The sequence below is a fragment of the Symphalangus syndactylus genome, chromosome 6 (genome assembly GCF_028878055.3).
Source record: "Symphalangus syndactylus isolate Jambi chromosome 6, NHGRI_mSymSyn1-v2.1_pri, whole genome shotgun sequence".
Classification (NCBI taxonomy): Eukaryota; Metazoa; Chordata; class Mammalia; order Primates; family Hylobatidae; genus Symphalangus; species Symphalangus syndactylus.
Window position 1 is genome coordinate 82,153,064 of NC_072428.2, and position 18,479 is coordinate 82,171,542.

Genomic DNA, 18,479 nt, shown 5'->3' on the forward strand with positions numbered 1-18,479 from the left:
AGCCGAGATAGTGCCATTACACTCCAGCCTAGGCAATACAGCAAGACTCTGTCTCAAAAACAAACAAACAAACAAAACAAACTTTAAACCAACAATGATCAAATGAGACAAAGAAGGGCATTATATTATTATACCCATTATAAAACGGGTAAAGGATTCAATTCAACAAGAAGACTCAACTATCCTAAATATATATGCATCCAACACAGGAGCTCACCTAGGTTCATAAAACAAGTTCTTAGAGACCTACAAAGAGACTTAGATAACCACACAATAATAGTGAGAGACTTCAACACCCCACTGACAATATTAGATCATTGAGGCAAGAAACTAACGAAGACACTCAAGAGCTAAACTCAACACTTGATCAAATAGACCTAACATTCATCTACAGAACTCTCCACCCCAAAACAACATTCTTCTCATATGCACATGGCACATACTCTAAAATCGACAACACAATCAGCCATAAAACAATACTCAACAAATTCAAAGAAACCAAATTCATATCAACCATACTCTTGGATCACAGTGCAATAAAAACAGAAATCAATACTAAGAAGATCACTCAAAACCATACAATTACATGGTAATTTAACAACTTGCTCCTGAATAAACAATGAAATCAAGACAGAAATCAAGAAATTATTTAAAACTAATGAGAACAAAGATACAACATACTAGAATCTCCGAGACATCACTAAAGCAGTGTTAAGAGTTAAGTTTAAAGCACTAAACCCCCACATCGAAAAATGAGAAAGAACTCAAATTGACAACCTAACATCACACCCAGGGGAACTGGGGAACCAAGAGCAAACCAACCCCAAAGCTAGCAGAAGAAATAACCAAAATCAGAACTGAACTCAATGAAATTGAGACGCACAAAAAACATACAAAAGATCAAGGAAAGTGGAAGTTGGTTCTTTGAAAGAATAATTAAGATAGACCACTAGCTAGACTAATAAAGAAAAACAGAGGAGCTTCAAATAAACACAATCAGAAATGACAAAGGGGGCACTACCACCAACCCCAAAGAAATACAAAAAACCCTCAGTGACTACTATGAATACCTCTATAGACACAAACTAGAAAACCTACAAGAAATAGAAAATTCCTGGAAACATATAACCTTCCAAGACTGAACCAGGAAGAAAGGGAAAACCTGAACAGACTAATTCCAAGTTCCAAAATTGAATCAGTAATAAAAAGCCTATCAACCAGAAAAAGCCCAGGACCAGATGGATTCACAGACAAATTCTACTAGATGCATAAAGAAGAGCTGGTACCGTTCCTATGGAAACTATTCCCCCCAAAAACATGAGGAGGAAGGACTCCCTAACTCATTCTGAGGCCAGCATCACTCTGATACAAAAGCCTCGAAGACAGACAACGAAAAAAGAAAACTTCAGACAAATATTCCTAATGAACATAGCTGCAAAAATCCTTAACAAAATACTAGCAAATCGAATCAAGCAGTGCATCAAAAAGCTAATCCACAATGATCAAGGAGGCTTTCTCCCTGGGATGCAAGGCTGGTTCAATGTGCATAAATCACTTAATTGTGATTCATTACATAAACAGACTGAAAATAAAAACCATATGATCATCTCGGTAGATGCAGAAAAGGCTTTCGATAAAATTCAATAACCCTTCATGTTAAAAACCTTCCACAAACTAGGCATTGAAGGAACATACCTCAAAATAGTAAGAGCTATATAGCCAACATCACACTGAATAGGTAAAAGCTGGAAGTATTCCCCTTAAGAAACAGAAAAAGACAAGAATGCCCACTCTCACCACTCATATTCAACATAACACTGTAAGTCCTAGCAAGAGCAATCAGGCAAGAGAAAGAAATAAAAAGCATCCAAATAAAAAGAGAGGAAGTCAAACTATCTGTTTGCAGATGATATATTTTATACCTAGTAAACCCAACAGTCTCTGCCCAAAAGCTACTAGATCTGATAAACAACTTCAGCAAAGTTTCAGGATACAAAATCAATGTATAAAAGTCAGTAGTATTTCTATACACAAATAAAATTCAAGCTGAGTGCCAAATCAAGAATGCAATCCCATTCACAATACCTATAAAAAAAATACCTAGGAATACAGGTAACCAGGAAAGTGAAAGATCTCTACAATGAGAATTACAAAACACTACTAAAAGAAATCAAAGATGATGCAAGCAAATTGAAACACATTCCATGCTCATGGATAGGAAGAATCAATATTGTTAAAATGATTATACTACCCTAAGCAATTTACAGATTCAGTGCTATTCCTACCAAATTACCAATGATATTCTTCACAAAATTAGAAAAAACTATTCTAAAATTCATCTGCAACCAAAAAGAAGCCCAAATAGCCACAGCAATTCTAAGCAAAAAGAACAAATCTAGAGGCATCACATTGCCCAACTTCAAACTATACTACAAGGCTAAAATAACGAAAACAGCATGATACTGGTACAAAAACAATAGACACACAGACTAATGGAACAGAATAGAGAGCCCAGAAACAATGCTGCCTTCCTACAGCCATCTGATCTTTGACAAAGCTGACAAATGCAAGCATTGGGGAAAGGACTCTATTCAATTAATGGTGCTGTGAGGGGGTTATCTATACATAGACTGAAACTGGAACGCTTAGAAATGAATGAAGTGGTGACAAAGAAAATATTTTCTCAAAAACAACAAAACTTATCAGAGTATAACCAGCACTCTGGAATATATACATATACACATGCCTATGAAATAATAGGACTTAGGTTTATAGCAACAGAATAATATAGTACAGCACTAGTCTGCCTTGGTTTTCTAATAGCCCTGCCACCATCTCAGCCAGAGAGAGTTTTCTTTCCACCACAAGATCAAAACAGTAATCCCATCATCTGATTCTTAGTCATTCCCACACATTGTTTTTTCTGCTGCTACTATAACAAAGGGTTTTTTTCCTTTGTTACACTATTCTTAAAAGCAATGCTCCACCCTTTTGGTCTCCAAACTTCTACTATTTAAAAGTGTAGCATTTAGGTGAACAAAGTTATACAAACATTATTGGTGGGGGGAAAAATTACTCTTTATATGCTTTTCAAAATAGAATCAATAAATAAGACAAAGCACTCTTCACTTGTTTATTTTTTTGCTGTTGTTTCATGCAGATTTTGTTTTTAGTTACAAATATTCCTAAGAAACTTTCAAATTAAGATTATGTCTAAACAAATGAAGTTTGGTACCTACTACAGAAGCATATTTTGACTCAAACTCTGGACTTATAAGAATCCCTCTTAATGCTGCAAAGGCAGAAAAATCTGTCTCCAGATAGCAGGGGTTCACTTATCACATCCAAATATTCCACACCTCAAAACACCACCTTAGCTTCCTTGGAAGGATGGAGACTGAGGTCTTCCACCTCTAACTAAAGGCCTCAGCCATCTTCCCTCCTGTCCTCTCTAGAGCAGGAACTTCCTAAATCTCCTTTATTTTGTTTTTTTTAACCTCCCCTCCATTCCACAAACATTTACTGAGATCATCAATGTACTAAATACTGGGGATAGAGTTCTCTATTTATAAAATGATAATGATACATTATAAAATCTTGCAATAAGGATCAAAATATTTTAATAAGGATCAAAAAGCAAGATCTATAGAAAGTACTTAGTGTTAAGTACTAAACTGGTAGAAAGTGTTCAACAAATAGCATTGTGGAAATACAAGAACAGAATAGGAAGTCTACTTTTAAGAAGGCATCCACTAATTAAATTAAAATTAAGCAAAGCACTAGGCCCTAAAAGTACTTTTCATTCAGCTCTATAATGTAAAATGTCTTCATGTGCACTAGGAAAATTGAATATACATACTTTTAAACTTACAAATTTTAGTTAACTGATGAATCACATAATACAAAGCATAAATATTGGGGAGAAATTTTTTTAAAAATATATATATAAACACACACACACACACACACACACCCTACATGATTTTTTATATAGTCAATCAGAAGACAGACCCAAAACTTTAATCACAAAACCAATTTCACCACCAGTATTTTTCAATGTAACTGTTAGAAAAGTATTGACCCTTTCTGGCTCCACTGGTTTGGCAGAGTGTAAATAGAATTATCATTACTTTATTGTCAATCACAGCAACACCTGAAGGTACTTCACAGCAATGAACAGAATCTAATATTTATAATTCAACAAAAATACTTTTTGTAAAATTGAAAAAGTATTTCTGAAAATTAAAGATGCAGATGAACAAACATATAAAGAGTATATATACTTTAGAGTATATACTCTAAAGTGAAAACAACCTGGAAACTTCAAGTCATCTATCCTTTCATATATCCTAGTAAACAAATGCCTCTAAAAGATTTAGGAGAGGCTCCATTTCTACTAACCATAGTCATTACAATAAGATCTAAACCACTTGCCTTAAACTGTTTGACTCTTGCCGCCAATTCAATTTTTCTTCAATATTCCGTAGAAAGAAAAGATTATTTTTAAAAAGTGATTTTCTTGTAAGTAATGTCCTGAGCACATACACGGCATGTTTGCCCAAGAACATTAAAGCATGCCTTCTATATTCTGATTGTGAACAAGCTTTTCTAGGAATGCAAATTTTGCTCTCAATACTTACACAATGCACTATAGTATCATAAGCACTGTTCATGCTCTATTAGTCATTCTGTTGAAGATTTTATTTAAAAAAAATAATAAAAGGCCTGCAGTGTGTATAAAACATTTGAGACACAAAAGACCTATTGTCAGAATATTTGCAGGATCCTCAAAACAGAAAAACAAACCCCCAAAACAAATTAATTTATAATTTTTAATTATGTTTAAAAATGCTGTGCCAGAACCCTGCATTAAACTTAACCAATTCATAAGATAAAAAAGATTATATAAATGATCATCATGGCATCTGATTGACAGAAATAAGAGACAACATGTTGTATTCTTCAGAGAAACAAAGGGGATTTGAGCTCTGGGACAGCCTTTCAACTGGTGCATGTTGGCACTTAGTTTGGAAAATCCCAAGGTTCTAAGGTACACGTGACCCTGGGCACAGTTATCAATTTATTTCCAGGTCTATTAATTACATTTTCCCAAAATATAACACAGGCATATGATTTCATAATGTAGCAGAGTCTGAACAACCAGTCTGTATAGAAAATAACTTACATATGTCTGTTTTTTCTCCAGAGTATTGTTTCTTCAAAGAACTTATCGGGAAATTTAAATAAATAAAGAGGTGAAAGCCAAAGTATTCTGCTGAAAATGAATGTGTCCCTGGGAGACAGGCGTGAGGACTGGAGGGCAGGAAGAACCTTGAGTTCCAGCGCCAATCTCACAGCCTCAGCACCCCATTTAAGGAGCTTCTCAGAATCTCTTCAAAAACCTCCGATTCAAATTCAGATGATAGCTCAAATGAAAACACACAGATTTATAAGTAGCCTAGAGGGAAAAAGTTATTTAAATATCACTTAACTGAGAGAAGAATCAAACTAAACTGAAAACTGGTCAGATTATTAGAGCTCTGAAATTAACCCTTCCATCCCAAACTAAAGTATACAGGCAAAAACACTAAAAGAGAGAAGGTGATCTATTCCCTAAACACTTGCTCAACAAACACTTTTACTTGGACAAGTATAGAAAACATGGAAATTTATGTCTTGAAAAATGATCTGTCATGTAATTTTCTCACCCCACCTTGCAAACCTGAATTCATTATTAAAATTAGACAGTCATATATCCATTATTTTTGCTATCTAGATAGATATATTTTGTTTTTCCAAGACAAGCAAAACTGATTATTATACAATTAATCTTTCACTATCCTTTCAATGTAATGAGATACAACTTTTCTGCACAAACTTCAAAGTCTTATAAATGAAGTTAACACAGGTGGGTTTTTTTTTTTTTTTCTGTTACTAAGTTGAAACTCTCAGTAGGAAAGGTAAAGCATTCAACTTCTCTTTGTAGTCCAGAAAGGTTAAGCTAAAAATCAAAATACTGACATTACTCAGTGATCCATGACTGCCAAGGACATCTCTCCCTAATTTTGAATACTCTTCCCTATTTACCAGATTAGTTGTTGGAAATCATAAACTAGAAAGCCACATAATAAGGTTCCTTTCTAGAGCTCTTATAACTACAATCTTGTTTCCATGGTTATGAAAAGAACAAAAAAATTTTTAATGAAAAGAAAATTTATAATTGAAAAATATAATAATGTTTTAGAAATCAATAGGCTATTTTAAAATGACATTTTTAAAAATATCATAGAATTAAAATGGCTTGAAATATTAAAAAAGCAGTGCATCATTAAGCTTTCTAGTAATTTGAGAATTACAGAGTATTTCCAAAATTAAGATAACGAGATTTACTAATATAAAGTTACAAATCAGTAACTATCAATATACCATACATAATACAATATAAAATATACACAATACTAAAATTAATTCAAACTCTTATAGTTCAAAAATACTTCATAGATTTCAGTCCCTCAGAGATCTTGTGAATACCAACTATAAAATACAGTATTATAAATACAACAAAATTATTTCAATTATTTAAAGTTTCTGGTTTGGTATATAAAGCATCAGATTCTGTATGAAGCAAATAAAATCACTCCTAACTAGTGTACTTCACAGAATACAAATGAAGAAAAGTTTTAACACTAAACTGTTCATAGTATAGCTAATCACGCACCTACTATTTGCAAAACACTATAAAATTTGTACCTACTATTTCACTCACAAAATGAAATCAGATCCTCATTTTCGTAAGCATAAAACTTAAATCCAGGTAGAAATAATATCATGGATACAAAAAAATGTTTTTTCTTTCCTTCACCAAGTCTATCATCCAATGATTTCAAAACCAGAATGAGTCACATATCTGACTAAAAATGAAGAAACAGTATGTTTTTCATTTACATAACCCATATGTCCTCTTATTATTTTCAGGAACAGTGATAGATTGGTTATAATCTTATACATGGTATAAGCAGAGGGTTCTATAGACAGGAAATACAGTGAAGCTATATGGCCCTGCAAAAAAATCATGATGCTACATGGTAAAGTCTAGAACTGGGAATTAGGAGATCATCTCTGACACTAAATAGCTCTATGACCTCAGAGGAAAACCACAACCTTTCCCGGCCCTCTAACATTTATTGTGCTTTGGGGTAAATTATCAGAGTTCTCTAGATCTATTTCCACATCTGAAAACTTTTGGAACTACACTAGCATCCAACAGCATCTGGATCAGTGGTTCTTCAACTGTTAAATGCCGATTCCTAACGTCACCTCAGTGATTCAGAATGTCCACGCTGAAACCTAGGAAGTTAAATGTTCACCAAGTTCACAGTTGACTGAAATACATAGGTGGTCCTCAGCCACAGTTGAAAAACACTAATTGGTGATCTCTAATCCTTCTAAGAGTATAAAAAGATGATATAATTCATTTCAGCACCAAGCTTTTAGGAATTCAGAATCTAGTACAGTGTGTAAGGCACAGTAGATGTTAAAGAATTATTTACAGAAAGAAAGGAAGGGAAAGAGGAGGAGAAAAAAAGAAAGAATAGAGAAAGGAAGGCGGCTAGCTAACTGGTCATATTTTTGGCTAAGAAACATACAAGACAGTAGTAAAATTACATTTGAATAACATACACAACACACATCAATAGCTGGAAAGCAAAGACCTTAGTATCTACAACATTTTGCATATAACATGAATTCTTGTCATCCTCTTCTCAAGTCAAACTGCAAAGTGCTAAGGAGGAAAAGGAAGAAAACAGAACATGGATGCCAAAAGAATTCTGATGGAAAATAACTGGATGACTAAAACTTAGTGACTGCTTTCCCCAAGCAGAAGAGAACACAGAATTTTAAGGACAGGGACTTGGAAATGGAACTGAAGTTTGAAACTACTTGTTACTCATATGTGCAAATTTCATTTGGGATAATATATAATCCAGAAATATTGTTGGCAATATTAACTTTTGTCCATTTTTATATCTGCATTTTCCCATTCACTTACATTATAATTTTTGAGATGTTTTATCTTCACTTCTGATGATCTTCAAATGTCAATGGCTCTTAACACATTAACTGTAAATAAACACAAAGGAACTTAGGGGAATTCAGAAATTTAAGGAACCCTAAAGTATTCTAAATCATTGTGCAAAGCCTGCAGGGCAGGGAGTGGTGGGGAGGAGGCTTTGGCAATTACTTGCTTCATACTTTATATGATCTTCAAAACATAAAACTGTTCTTTTGAATGAAATGATACTACCCTCTTAATCATCAGGTAACGAATGAAATGATACTATCCTCTTAATCATCAGGCAAAGAAAAAAAACATCCTATTTTCTGTCAGAAGGAAAAAAAATTCAAAGGTAAAGAAAATTCTCTCCAAACACAAACTCTCACTTGGTGAATGTATACTGTATCTTTATGCTTCTCCAGCAAAATAGCAGGTCGAGGAAACTCGTGTCCTCATCACTACCACCCAATCAACCTGCCCTGGGACTGCCCTCTAACTACAAAGCTTTGGTTTGCACCTGGGGCACTAGATCTTCAGACATGTGTGTTCTTTAGAGCACACAGACTCTGAAGTCAAATGGACTTGAATTCACATGTCAAGGTGCCCTCTCTAATCTTCCGTTTTCTTCTGTGTAAAATGGAAACATTAACACTCTCTAATTATACAGTTATGAGGATTATATGAGAAAATGCATAGAAGAAATGTAGCAACACGCCCAGCATAGTAAGCATGCAATAAATGTGCTATTTATATTATTGTTGTGTTTAATATTAATATTATTAATTTATTACTATAACTGTCTACCACTAGGAAAGCAAGGCTTGTCTCCAGTGTTGCTATTTTGAGGCAATGCCTTTGGTTATGATAAAAGAATGTTGTTATCTAATATTGGTAACAGAGAACATCCGTACTATACAAAATTTTATTTTTGAACTTTGCTGGGCTTCTTGGCTCAGCTCAAGAATATTAAGGCTTGTAATCACCAGCCCATCATCAGCCAGTTATTTTCCCTTTTGCTAATGCATAACCTCCAGACAAGGCCTCCTCCCTATCTCAGCAACTGCTCATTTGCTGCTATCAGTAAAAGCAATTCTGCCGAGAAGAGAAATGGATATATTTCTGACTTAATGTCTATTAAATCCTCGGAGCCTGATGAATAAATGTTTTATCAATCCAGAGGAGACTTATATACATATGCTCTTCTATTCACGTCCAAATTATAATCTCCTTATGTTTGAAATTATACGCTTAAAATATTAATATTTAAGTTAGATGACAAAGGAATATATAAGACACAGATGTCTCCGGACTTTTAATAAAATGTTTAGGTCAAAGATACACAAACAAACTGAATATTGGCAAAAGCATTCATAAATTAAAATGGTCAGCTTTATTTATTTCCCTTATGGAAACCACATCCTTACAACTGAAATGAGAGAAAATACCTAAGTAGAACCTGATGCAACATTCTAGAAGAGGATAAAATACATGGATACATGGCTTGGAAATGGATGTCAAATTGGAAGTAAGCAGAGTAGGCCACGCTACTACTTTACCGTGCAATTCCTTGAGCTCTTCAAGTGAAATATAATATAGCACGGCAATCCATTCTTCCTTTGATTTCTATTTCTCCATCACTTAATGATCTTGTCATTATTAAATGTATCACTTTCATTTTATGGTTCCAGACTAGGATTATAAAAATCTGACCCAAGACAAGACACAAAAAAATAGAAAGCTAAACTCAAGAGTTCAGAGTGCTCCAAGATAGTTCTCTTTTTTAGTCCGCAACAATATATTACCTCCTCTCTTTCAGTGTGTTTTCTGTTTTGGTCATTGCATTTGCGACTCTAAGGGTGTCTCTGGCATAAGTGAAATATTGCAGACTTTAGGTGGAAAATGTCTTTCTTTTAAACGATTCATCTGTACACAAGAGGAAAAGCTGCTATGACTCCAATACCCATTCTCTCCTATTCTTCAGTGACAGAACCTCCAAATTTAGCTCAGCACAAAGGCCTCACAGATGAGACTGCCTATCCTAGCCTCTTGTTTACCTACGTATGGCCATGGGACCATCCATGTTCTAGCCAACTGGATGTAAGTTAAAAAAACGACATGTGACTGCCAAAAAAGTAACCTTCAAAGAGAGAGAGTATGCTCCTCTTCTTCCCTTCCTCCTGAAGATATAATAGCTAGAGTTCCAACAATAATTTTGGTTCATGCGGTAACCCTGGAATGTAAGACAATCTGGGTCCTTGATACTTCAGATCCACCATATTAGATCTGTATTGACTATCTCCAGGCTTTCATGTGGAAAAAAAATTTAGCATCTCTTATATTAAGCCACTGTCAGTTTGTATTTTGTTATGTGCTGCTAAACCTAAAGCATAACTTAAAAAAAAAGAATTTTCCAAATAACAATGTTTAAATTTTTAATTAAAATATATTTTACAGGTAATTTTTAACATATTTAATACAAAGCATTTGCTCTTATTTACTCTAGACTGAAAATATTTAAAGAGCCCAAGAGTTATTCATACAAAGTAAGAGTCTTTGAAAGAATAAGTATTCACCAGTGATTACGGCCATAGGTCCTATGTACTTGGGGAAGGGAAGAATTATGAAGCTTGCTTATTAACAGTTTATATTAATGACAACATTGGTACCTATATAGAAACATATTAGGAGGGACAGGCACAATTAGTTTTGCGTAATAAAGCTACAGGAAAGGGAACTGAAGTTATTATTTTCAAGAAGGCATCTTCCCTAGTCCTTTTTATTTTAATAATCTAGTACCAACCTTATCTTTTTATACAGTTCCGTTTTTAATTTGACTTCTTGTGGAAAGCAGGTTTTTAAAATCACTCCCTATCCTTGACTATCACCTCTAATAGTGTTTAATTATTATCTACCGATTTAACTAAATCAAACAGTAGACACAAAGATAGCAAGTACTTTACATATTCAAAACCATCTTCCTTACAAAGGAAAAATATTCCACACTAAAATCTGGAGAATTTCCATTACTCAAATCCTGAATCACATGCAATCTTTGGCTCTGGCGATTTTGAATACAATAGCATTAACTTGGCAGCTTTCCAAAATAAACTTACTGCTTTCTGGTCATCTGTATCCAGGTTATCTCCTTCCCCTGGGCATAATCCAAATTTTACAGGTTCAGGTGATGGCCTCCTGGAATTACTTGTTCATAACACAGTTGACCCTCGAACAACACAGGAGTTAGGGTGCTGACCTTCAATGCAGTTGAAAATCCGCATATAATTTTGACTCCCCAAACTACTCCCCAGACTTAACTATTAATAGACTACTGTTGACTGGAAGCTTTACGGATAACAGAAACAGCCCATCAAAACATATTTCAGGCTGCATGCCAATATACTGAACTCTAACAATGAAAAAAATGTTATTAAGACAATCACAAGGAAAAGAAAATACATTTACTACCCATTAAGTGGAAGTGGGTCATCATAAAGTTTGTTATCCTCATCATGTTGCACATGCTGAGGAGGAAGAGGAGGGGTTGGTCTTGCTGTGTCAAGGGTGGCAGAGGCAGAAGAAAATCCACATAAAAGTGGATCTGAACAGCTCACACCCATGTGGTTCGAGGGTCAACTGTACCTTTTTTATAAATGCTTGTTTCCACTAATCTTTCTCACTAAGAATCTATTTTTATGAAAAAACCTAAAACACATATTCTTGTTTTATGTTACTCATGGCTGAGACAGAAAAATGCCTTAGGAAATTTCCTAGAAATCAAATCTAATAAATCAACAAGAGATGACTTTTACCTTTTACTACTTTAGTCAACATTTTTACAAAAATGCTCTCAAGTAATAGTTTTACAGTACTTCTAACATAGACCTTAACTTCGTTTTAACTAATGTTGATTGCATTACAAAAGGCACCAATTAGCAGAAGATCCAAGGCAGTGGTTCTCAAACTTTAGCATCCATCAGGATCACCTGGAAAGCTTGCTAAAACACCAACAGCTGGGCTCCACCCCTAAAATTTTAATTCAGTTAGGTCCAAGGTAGGGCCCAAGAATTTGTATTTGTAACAAATCCCAAAGAGATACTGATGCTACTGGCCTGGAGACCAAACTTTTGAGAACTACTGGTCTACAGTAATAGGAAATTATTGATAATAGCATAAAAAGGAAAAATACAGATATATTTGGGACCCAGTCTCAGGTTCACTATCAACTTGCATTCTTTAAATATGTCCTTTCTGAAAAGCTACATAATTACTATTTCAGACCAATATTGGTTCTTATCTAAGAGAACTTAGATCTTTGAGGGTTTTTAAGTAATGACATCCAAAATAAGTAATTTTTAGTCTAATATGTTCAATGTTTGATGCAAGGTACTACTAATAATGCCAAGGTTGTAGGTTCAATCTGGTAGCTTTACTCTGTTTTACAGCTATAATTTCTACCTCTAATCTTGCCAGCTGTGTCAGAAGACATGCCAAGAGTGATAAAGGGAATGGGTAAAAATGTGTGATTTTACACAAATCCATCACCACTACTAGAAAAACAACATAAAAGCATATTTCCTACCAACATATCACTTTTTTTTCTTCAGACAGGGTCTCACTGTCTTGCCCAGGCCAGAATACAGTGGCACCATCACAACCCACTGCAGCCTCAACGTTCCCAGGCTCAGGTGATCCTCTCACACCAGCCTCCCAAGTATGTGGAACTACAGGCATGCACTACCATGCCCAGCTAACTTTTTATTTTGCCATGTGACCCAGGCTGGTCTGGAATTCCTGGGCTCAAGCGATCCCAAACTGCTCAGCCTCCTAAACTGCTAGGATTACAGGCGTTAGATACTGCACCTGGCCTCCAACACGTCACTCTTAAGTGACCTTGAGGCTAAAACTAAAGATAAGAACTTGCAACAAAATGTGTTTTAGAAATCCAGGAAACTCTTCTACTTCTTCAGGCTATAAGTATCATCAAAATCCATGGAAACAGAAATCTAGGAATTGCTGTTTTCAAATGAGGCATGCAACTTAGAAGGCAGGCATGCAATTTAGAAATGCAATTAGTTGAGAACTACTTTAAGTATGTGTACCTCCCCTTTGATTTTTTTTAATGAAAGTTAAATGTAAATATAAGATGCTCATCAGTGCTAATGAAATTATATACTAGAAATTGATAAAACCAAAATAATCTGGGATAAACAAGTATGGTACCCAGAATAACTAAAGCCTGAGGGTATATGAAGGATGACAAGAATACACATTAATTAAAACGACTAACAACACAAGTTAGAGCAAAAGGGGCAAAAGTAATCAAGAGTAGCAGATGGATAAATAGGTAGTTGAAGAGGATATAACCTCACTGTGTATAGGACTGGGCACAGAACAGATAATACAGCCAGTAAAATCAGCTCAAGATGCCCAGAGTCTGCCATAAAAATAACTTCAGCTTAGACCTGAAATTGCAAGAGTTCAGGCCAAATTCAACAGAAGGAATCCTTTTTAATCCTTTGAACGGGAACAACAAACAAGACCAGTGGTGAACATTCCGTCAACATTCTTTTATTTAGATGTTCACTGAGCACCTATTTGGCACTAGATATCTTACCATTTGATTATGCACAATACAAACTAATCAAAGAAACCCACTAAAGCAGTGCATTTTATAATAATGTATAAACTGAAAAATGGAAAACCAGACTAAGATGGCAGATTATTACCAATATAATGTCAAATTCTGCTGTGTAACTCATTACAGTTCTGAGACTCAGGCCTACTCTTATGATCACATCTGACCTACAGTATTATTTTACCTATATCCTATAAAGTCATACTTATATCAAGAATCAGAGCACACCCAACAAGAATAAAATTACAGAATATAACTAGATTATCAGGATGCTAAAGTGAAGTTTTCCACAACTCCCTCTCTCTTTCTGTGGGGATAGACATACATGAAGAATGGCCAACAGCAAGATATACAAGAGTTGCTGAACAGTTTACTGAAGTATGGCAATATTAAGCAGGACTCACCAAAGACAACTACTGTTTTTTGTTTTTGTTTGAGATGGAGTCTCACTCTATTGCCCACTCTGGAGTGCAGTGGCGCGTTCTTGGCTCACTGCAACCTCGGCCTCCCAGGTTCAAGTAAGTCTGGTACCTCAGCCTCCCAAGTAGCTAGGATTACAGGTGCGTGCCACCACGCCCAGCTGACAGTTACCTTTTTTTTTTTTTTTAAAGATGCAGGATGACAAAACTATAGCTGGTTAGGAAACTACTATCTGGATATCATATGAAGAATGAAATTGCCCTTTTGTGGGCAAAAGCATCAGACCTATGATGACCTAGAAGGCATAACTGGTGACAAGAGAACTCTGAAATAACTACAGATACTTAGTAAGACTCATCACATGTTTATTGTGAACTACAGATTGCACATCGGCCTTTCATCCAACTTCAATGGAGTATGTCATTTTCATTTTTTAAAATATTTTGACTTATTTTAAAAAGTCTTTGTTTTTTAGAGATGAGGTCTCACTATGTTGCCCAGGCTGGTCTCAAACCCCTGGGCTCAAGTGATCCTCCCACCTTGGCTCCCAAAGTGCTGAGATTACAGGCATGAGCCATGGCGCTCGGCCAAGTATGTCATTTTCAAAAAACAATGGGCAACCACATGGATTAGTGTATTATTCTTCCTACTTTCCAAAAGGGCTTCAGACATCTAATCAATACATTTAAACATAACACATAATATTTAACTTGAGTTCATGTAATAATAAAAGTACTTAAAGAAATTAGAGATGAGTATACTACCACCTTCAAATATAAATTTGACTAAAGTGTTTTACTAAGCTAAAGATGCAGTTACGTAGTTACCACTTACTAACCAACAAGGAGCACACATAATTTTTTCTACAAATAATTTTCCTTGTAGCTAAACTCAGCAGAAATTTATGTTAATCCATGTGTGAAAAACATTCTGTGACACATTTAACAATATTAACTATTATTCTGCCAGAGATATCAAAACAAATTCCAAAGGCAGTTTCCCAATTAGGCCTCTGTATAAAAACAGAAAGCATAAAAATAAATTACAATTTAAGGGCATCATTTCTGCAAAAACTGAGATAATATAGGCCAAACAGCAATAATTTTGCTTTGTCAAAGGCTAATGAAACAAAAGAAGTCACTTAAACAATCTAGATAGACACTTAACGTAGCTATGAGACCAGAGCAGTCCACACTGGCAATGTATTAGAGTCACCTGCGATGAAGTGTTAGCCTAGATTGTTTAAAATTAAGCTTTCTAACTAGTGTCTATAATGTAATACATTACATACTGCTGATTAAGGAGAGTGCCACAAACAGGTATGATGATTAATGAAATAAAAGATACATAGAATTTAGCAGGGAAACTTCCATACAGTAGACATTAAGTAAATGTTACTTTTCTACCTTCCAGAGGAGAGTAATGAAAGCTGGCATTCTCTTATGGAAAATAGGAATCATACTTATATTTTTGTCCAGAGAGGATGAGGCTAATCTACTATATCACAATTCTCTTGAGGAGTACTTAATTTTCTCAATTTTGTCAGTAACACAATTTTTTATAAAGAAGTTCATATACATATATAAACTTTAAACTTGCCGGGCTCTCTTTTTTAGGAAATAAATATGTTAAAGTGGCACCGTTAGGTATATTAGTTTGTAATAATAAAGGACATTTATTTCGTGTAATTGCAAAAATCCAAAACAAAGGTTATTTGCAAAGGAATTATCTTTAAAATTAATATCAATGCATTTATCTTAGTATTGTCATTAAAATTTTAAAAATGACAATGTTAGAGTTCCAAGGGACCTTACAGATTTTCTAGATCAAGCTTCTTATTTTAAAAGATGAGAAAACTGTAGACTAAAAAGTCTAAATGATAAAGACCAAAGAGCTAGCTCAGCCAGAGACTTCAGCATGGGAGCTTCCTAACTTCCAGTACTTCCTTCTTTCTAACATACTATGCTGCTTCATGTGGTTCTAACTTCCCTGCCTTGGATGAGAGTACTGGTTGCCTCTTATTCTATTCTGAGGCATAGTTGTCATTTGTAACTTTCCCATAAAATGAGAATTTTCCAACCTGTTTTCTGAATGAATTATACGACTGAACATGTTAATCCTCAGCTTTCTAAATTTCAAAGCAATAAATACAGAATTCAAAAAATACTTGACTCAAACGTGCAATATATATAATCAAACTGCAAAGAAAAATCCTCCTCTCCTGGATAATTCAGGCTACAAATTCAAAAAAAAAAAAAAAAACCATTTAGTGAGTACCTATCACATGCTAAGACTATGTTAAGTGCTGGAGATATGAAGATGATTAAGATTGCCCTCAAGTATAATAGCTTATAGCCTGGTGGAAAAGGCACTTTAAGCCAACAATTATAGTGTGCTTATTAAAGACTCTGAAAAACGACTGGGCAGGGAGCTATGAGTGCATATGGCGATTTAGAATGAAGGATCAGACAGTGGTTCCCCAGTGAAGTACGGAACACCAACAGGAAAAAAGGCAATAACTACCCATATTTAGCAGAATCCAAAATGAATTATAATAGAGCCACTTCAACTAATTCGAGGAGAAAATGAAAATTGTGTGTTTTCACACAGCAGTTATCGAATCACTCTCTAATAACAATTAGACTATTATTCAGTGGAAAAGAACCAGATTTCATCGTGGCTGCATAAAAAGCAAATACAGGTCTTACATTATTTTTTAATAAAATTTTAAATCATTATTTTAAAATCAAAGAAAAAGACTGCATCCAAAACGCGTCTAGTTAATATTCATAAAAGCTCTCTGCAAAGCTGCATAAAGTCCTCCTCAAAATTCCAGGAAAAAATTCCCATCTGTTACAAGAGAAATGACAACCTGGAGAACCAGTAGCCCAAGAAGGAAGAAAACTACCACTCATTTTGTTTTCTTAAACCTATCACTGGGGATAAAAACCACTCAGATTCCTTGATACTGACTTTCAGCTGGAAGATTTAGAAAAGAGAAGCACAGGAGACATTTTTATTTACATATTTAAGCAAAAGGAGAGGCGAGAAGAAAATCAGAGTGTAGAGAAAAGCATGAAAGAAATTAAGAAGGTGAAGCCATGAAAAGAGAGAAAAAGGCTGGGCAAGAACCCAAAAACCAAAGACATAAGAAGGGGTGGAGGAAGAAAGATTGACTTTAGGATGGTTTTGGAAAAAGTGACAGAGAAAGACAGGAAATGTGGGGAAAAGAATGGGGGCGGGGGAAACGGTCTTAAAAAAGGTTTGAGAGGGAATGAAAGACAGGAGAAAGTAATTAACTGGGGCCACCTCCATCGGGGAGAAAACGAGATCGGAATATGAAAGGTGGAGGAATCGATAGAGAAGCAGCGAGTTTTAACCTCCTTTTCCTCAGCCTCCACGCCCCAGGGAGGGAGGCAGAAGCGGTTCCCAAGTCCCCGGGAAGGAATTCCGGCGTAGCCTTCAGAAACCAGAATCCGCGAATTGGGGCAACAATCCAGCGGGTCCCCGGCCCCTCTCCTCCCCTTCGGGCGCTGGGCGGGGCCCTGGGCGTCCTGGTTACCTGGACAAGGAGTCCACGCTGGGCGGCCGAGCCGCCGCCGGCTGGGAGCCAAGACTCTCGCAGCTCGAGCTCTTCTCCATCGCGCGGCAGGGGCAGCAGCGGGAAAGGCTGAAGCAGTCTTCGCGGCTACAGGGCTGGAGAAGCGGAGGGCGGAGTGCTCCGGGCAGGGGCCGCAGTCAGGCCAGCGCCGGCCCGGGAGGGAGACCGGAAGCGGCCATGTTCCCCCAGAGTGCACCGCGCCTGTAGGCTGCTGGGCAGCGGGAAGACCCCACTGCGCCGCTCAGACGCCGGCACCAACGCTCCGTGCTGGTTGTGTCCGGCCGCGCGACCTCTGGTCTTGGGGAAAGGGAGGTGGCGGCTCCCAGGGTGAGGGGGTCTGGTGAAGTGGGAGGGATGAAGGACCAGACCCTTAGGGAAGGAGGAGAAATCCTAGGTGTAAGAGGAATGAGGGAACACTAAACATGAGGGTCTCAGGAAAGAGATAAGGACCTGAGGCCAGGAGGATGATTGAGACAGGAATGTGGGGGTCAAGGAAAACAAGAGAACCTGATAATGAAAGAAAAGTGAGAAAGAGGTATGGAAGAGGGATTGGGGAGGATCTGATATACATGCAAACTGATATACATGCAAAAAGAATTATATACTACTGGATGCGGTGGTATTGGATTACCCAAGTAGAAGACAAACTTTTACCGATTTTTCCCTGCCCTTTCAAATTCCCATGCCTAGCAGGAAGGGAGTGTGGAGGAATAGAACTATGATAAGAGAACAGGAACTGGGTAAAGGGGAAATGCTTCTGCTAGGAT

The 18,479-nt window shown here is 36.2% G+C and overlaps 1 protein-coding gene across 3 annotated transcripts in view; it reads right to left on the reverse strand.

Annotated features, from left to right (window-relative positions):
- The window catches only part of MTMR2 (myotubularin related protein 2), a 95,801-nt gene extending 77,811 nt beyond the window's left edge, over positions 1-17,990 (reverse strand). The window contains exons 1-2 of one of the 3 annotated variants that reach the window (XM_055283342.2): positions 17,674-17,698; positions 8,051-8,121 (exon numbers count right to left, since the gene is read on the reverse strand). Coding sequence is in view for 1 of the 3 variants with exons in the window: in XM_055283341.2 (XP_055139316.1) it covers positions 17,674-17,753 (80 nt within the window). In the remaining 2 variants the exon portion in view is untranslated. Of the gene's footprint in view, positions 1-8,050; positions 8,128-17,673 lie in introns of those variants that run through there. The other 2 variants (XM_055283341.2, XM_055283344.2) reach the window with 2 other exon arrangements.
- Between the last annotated feature and the right edge of the window lie 489 nt (positions 17,991-18,479).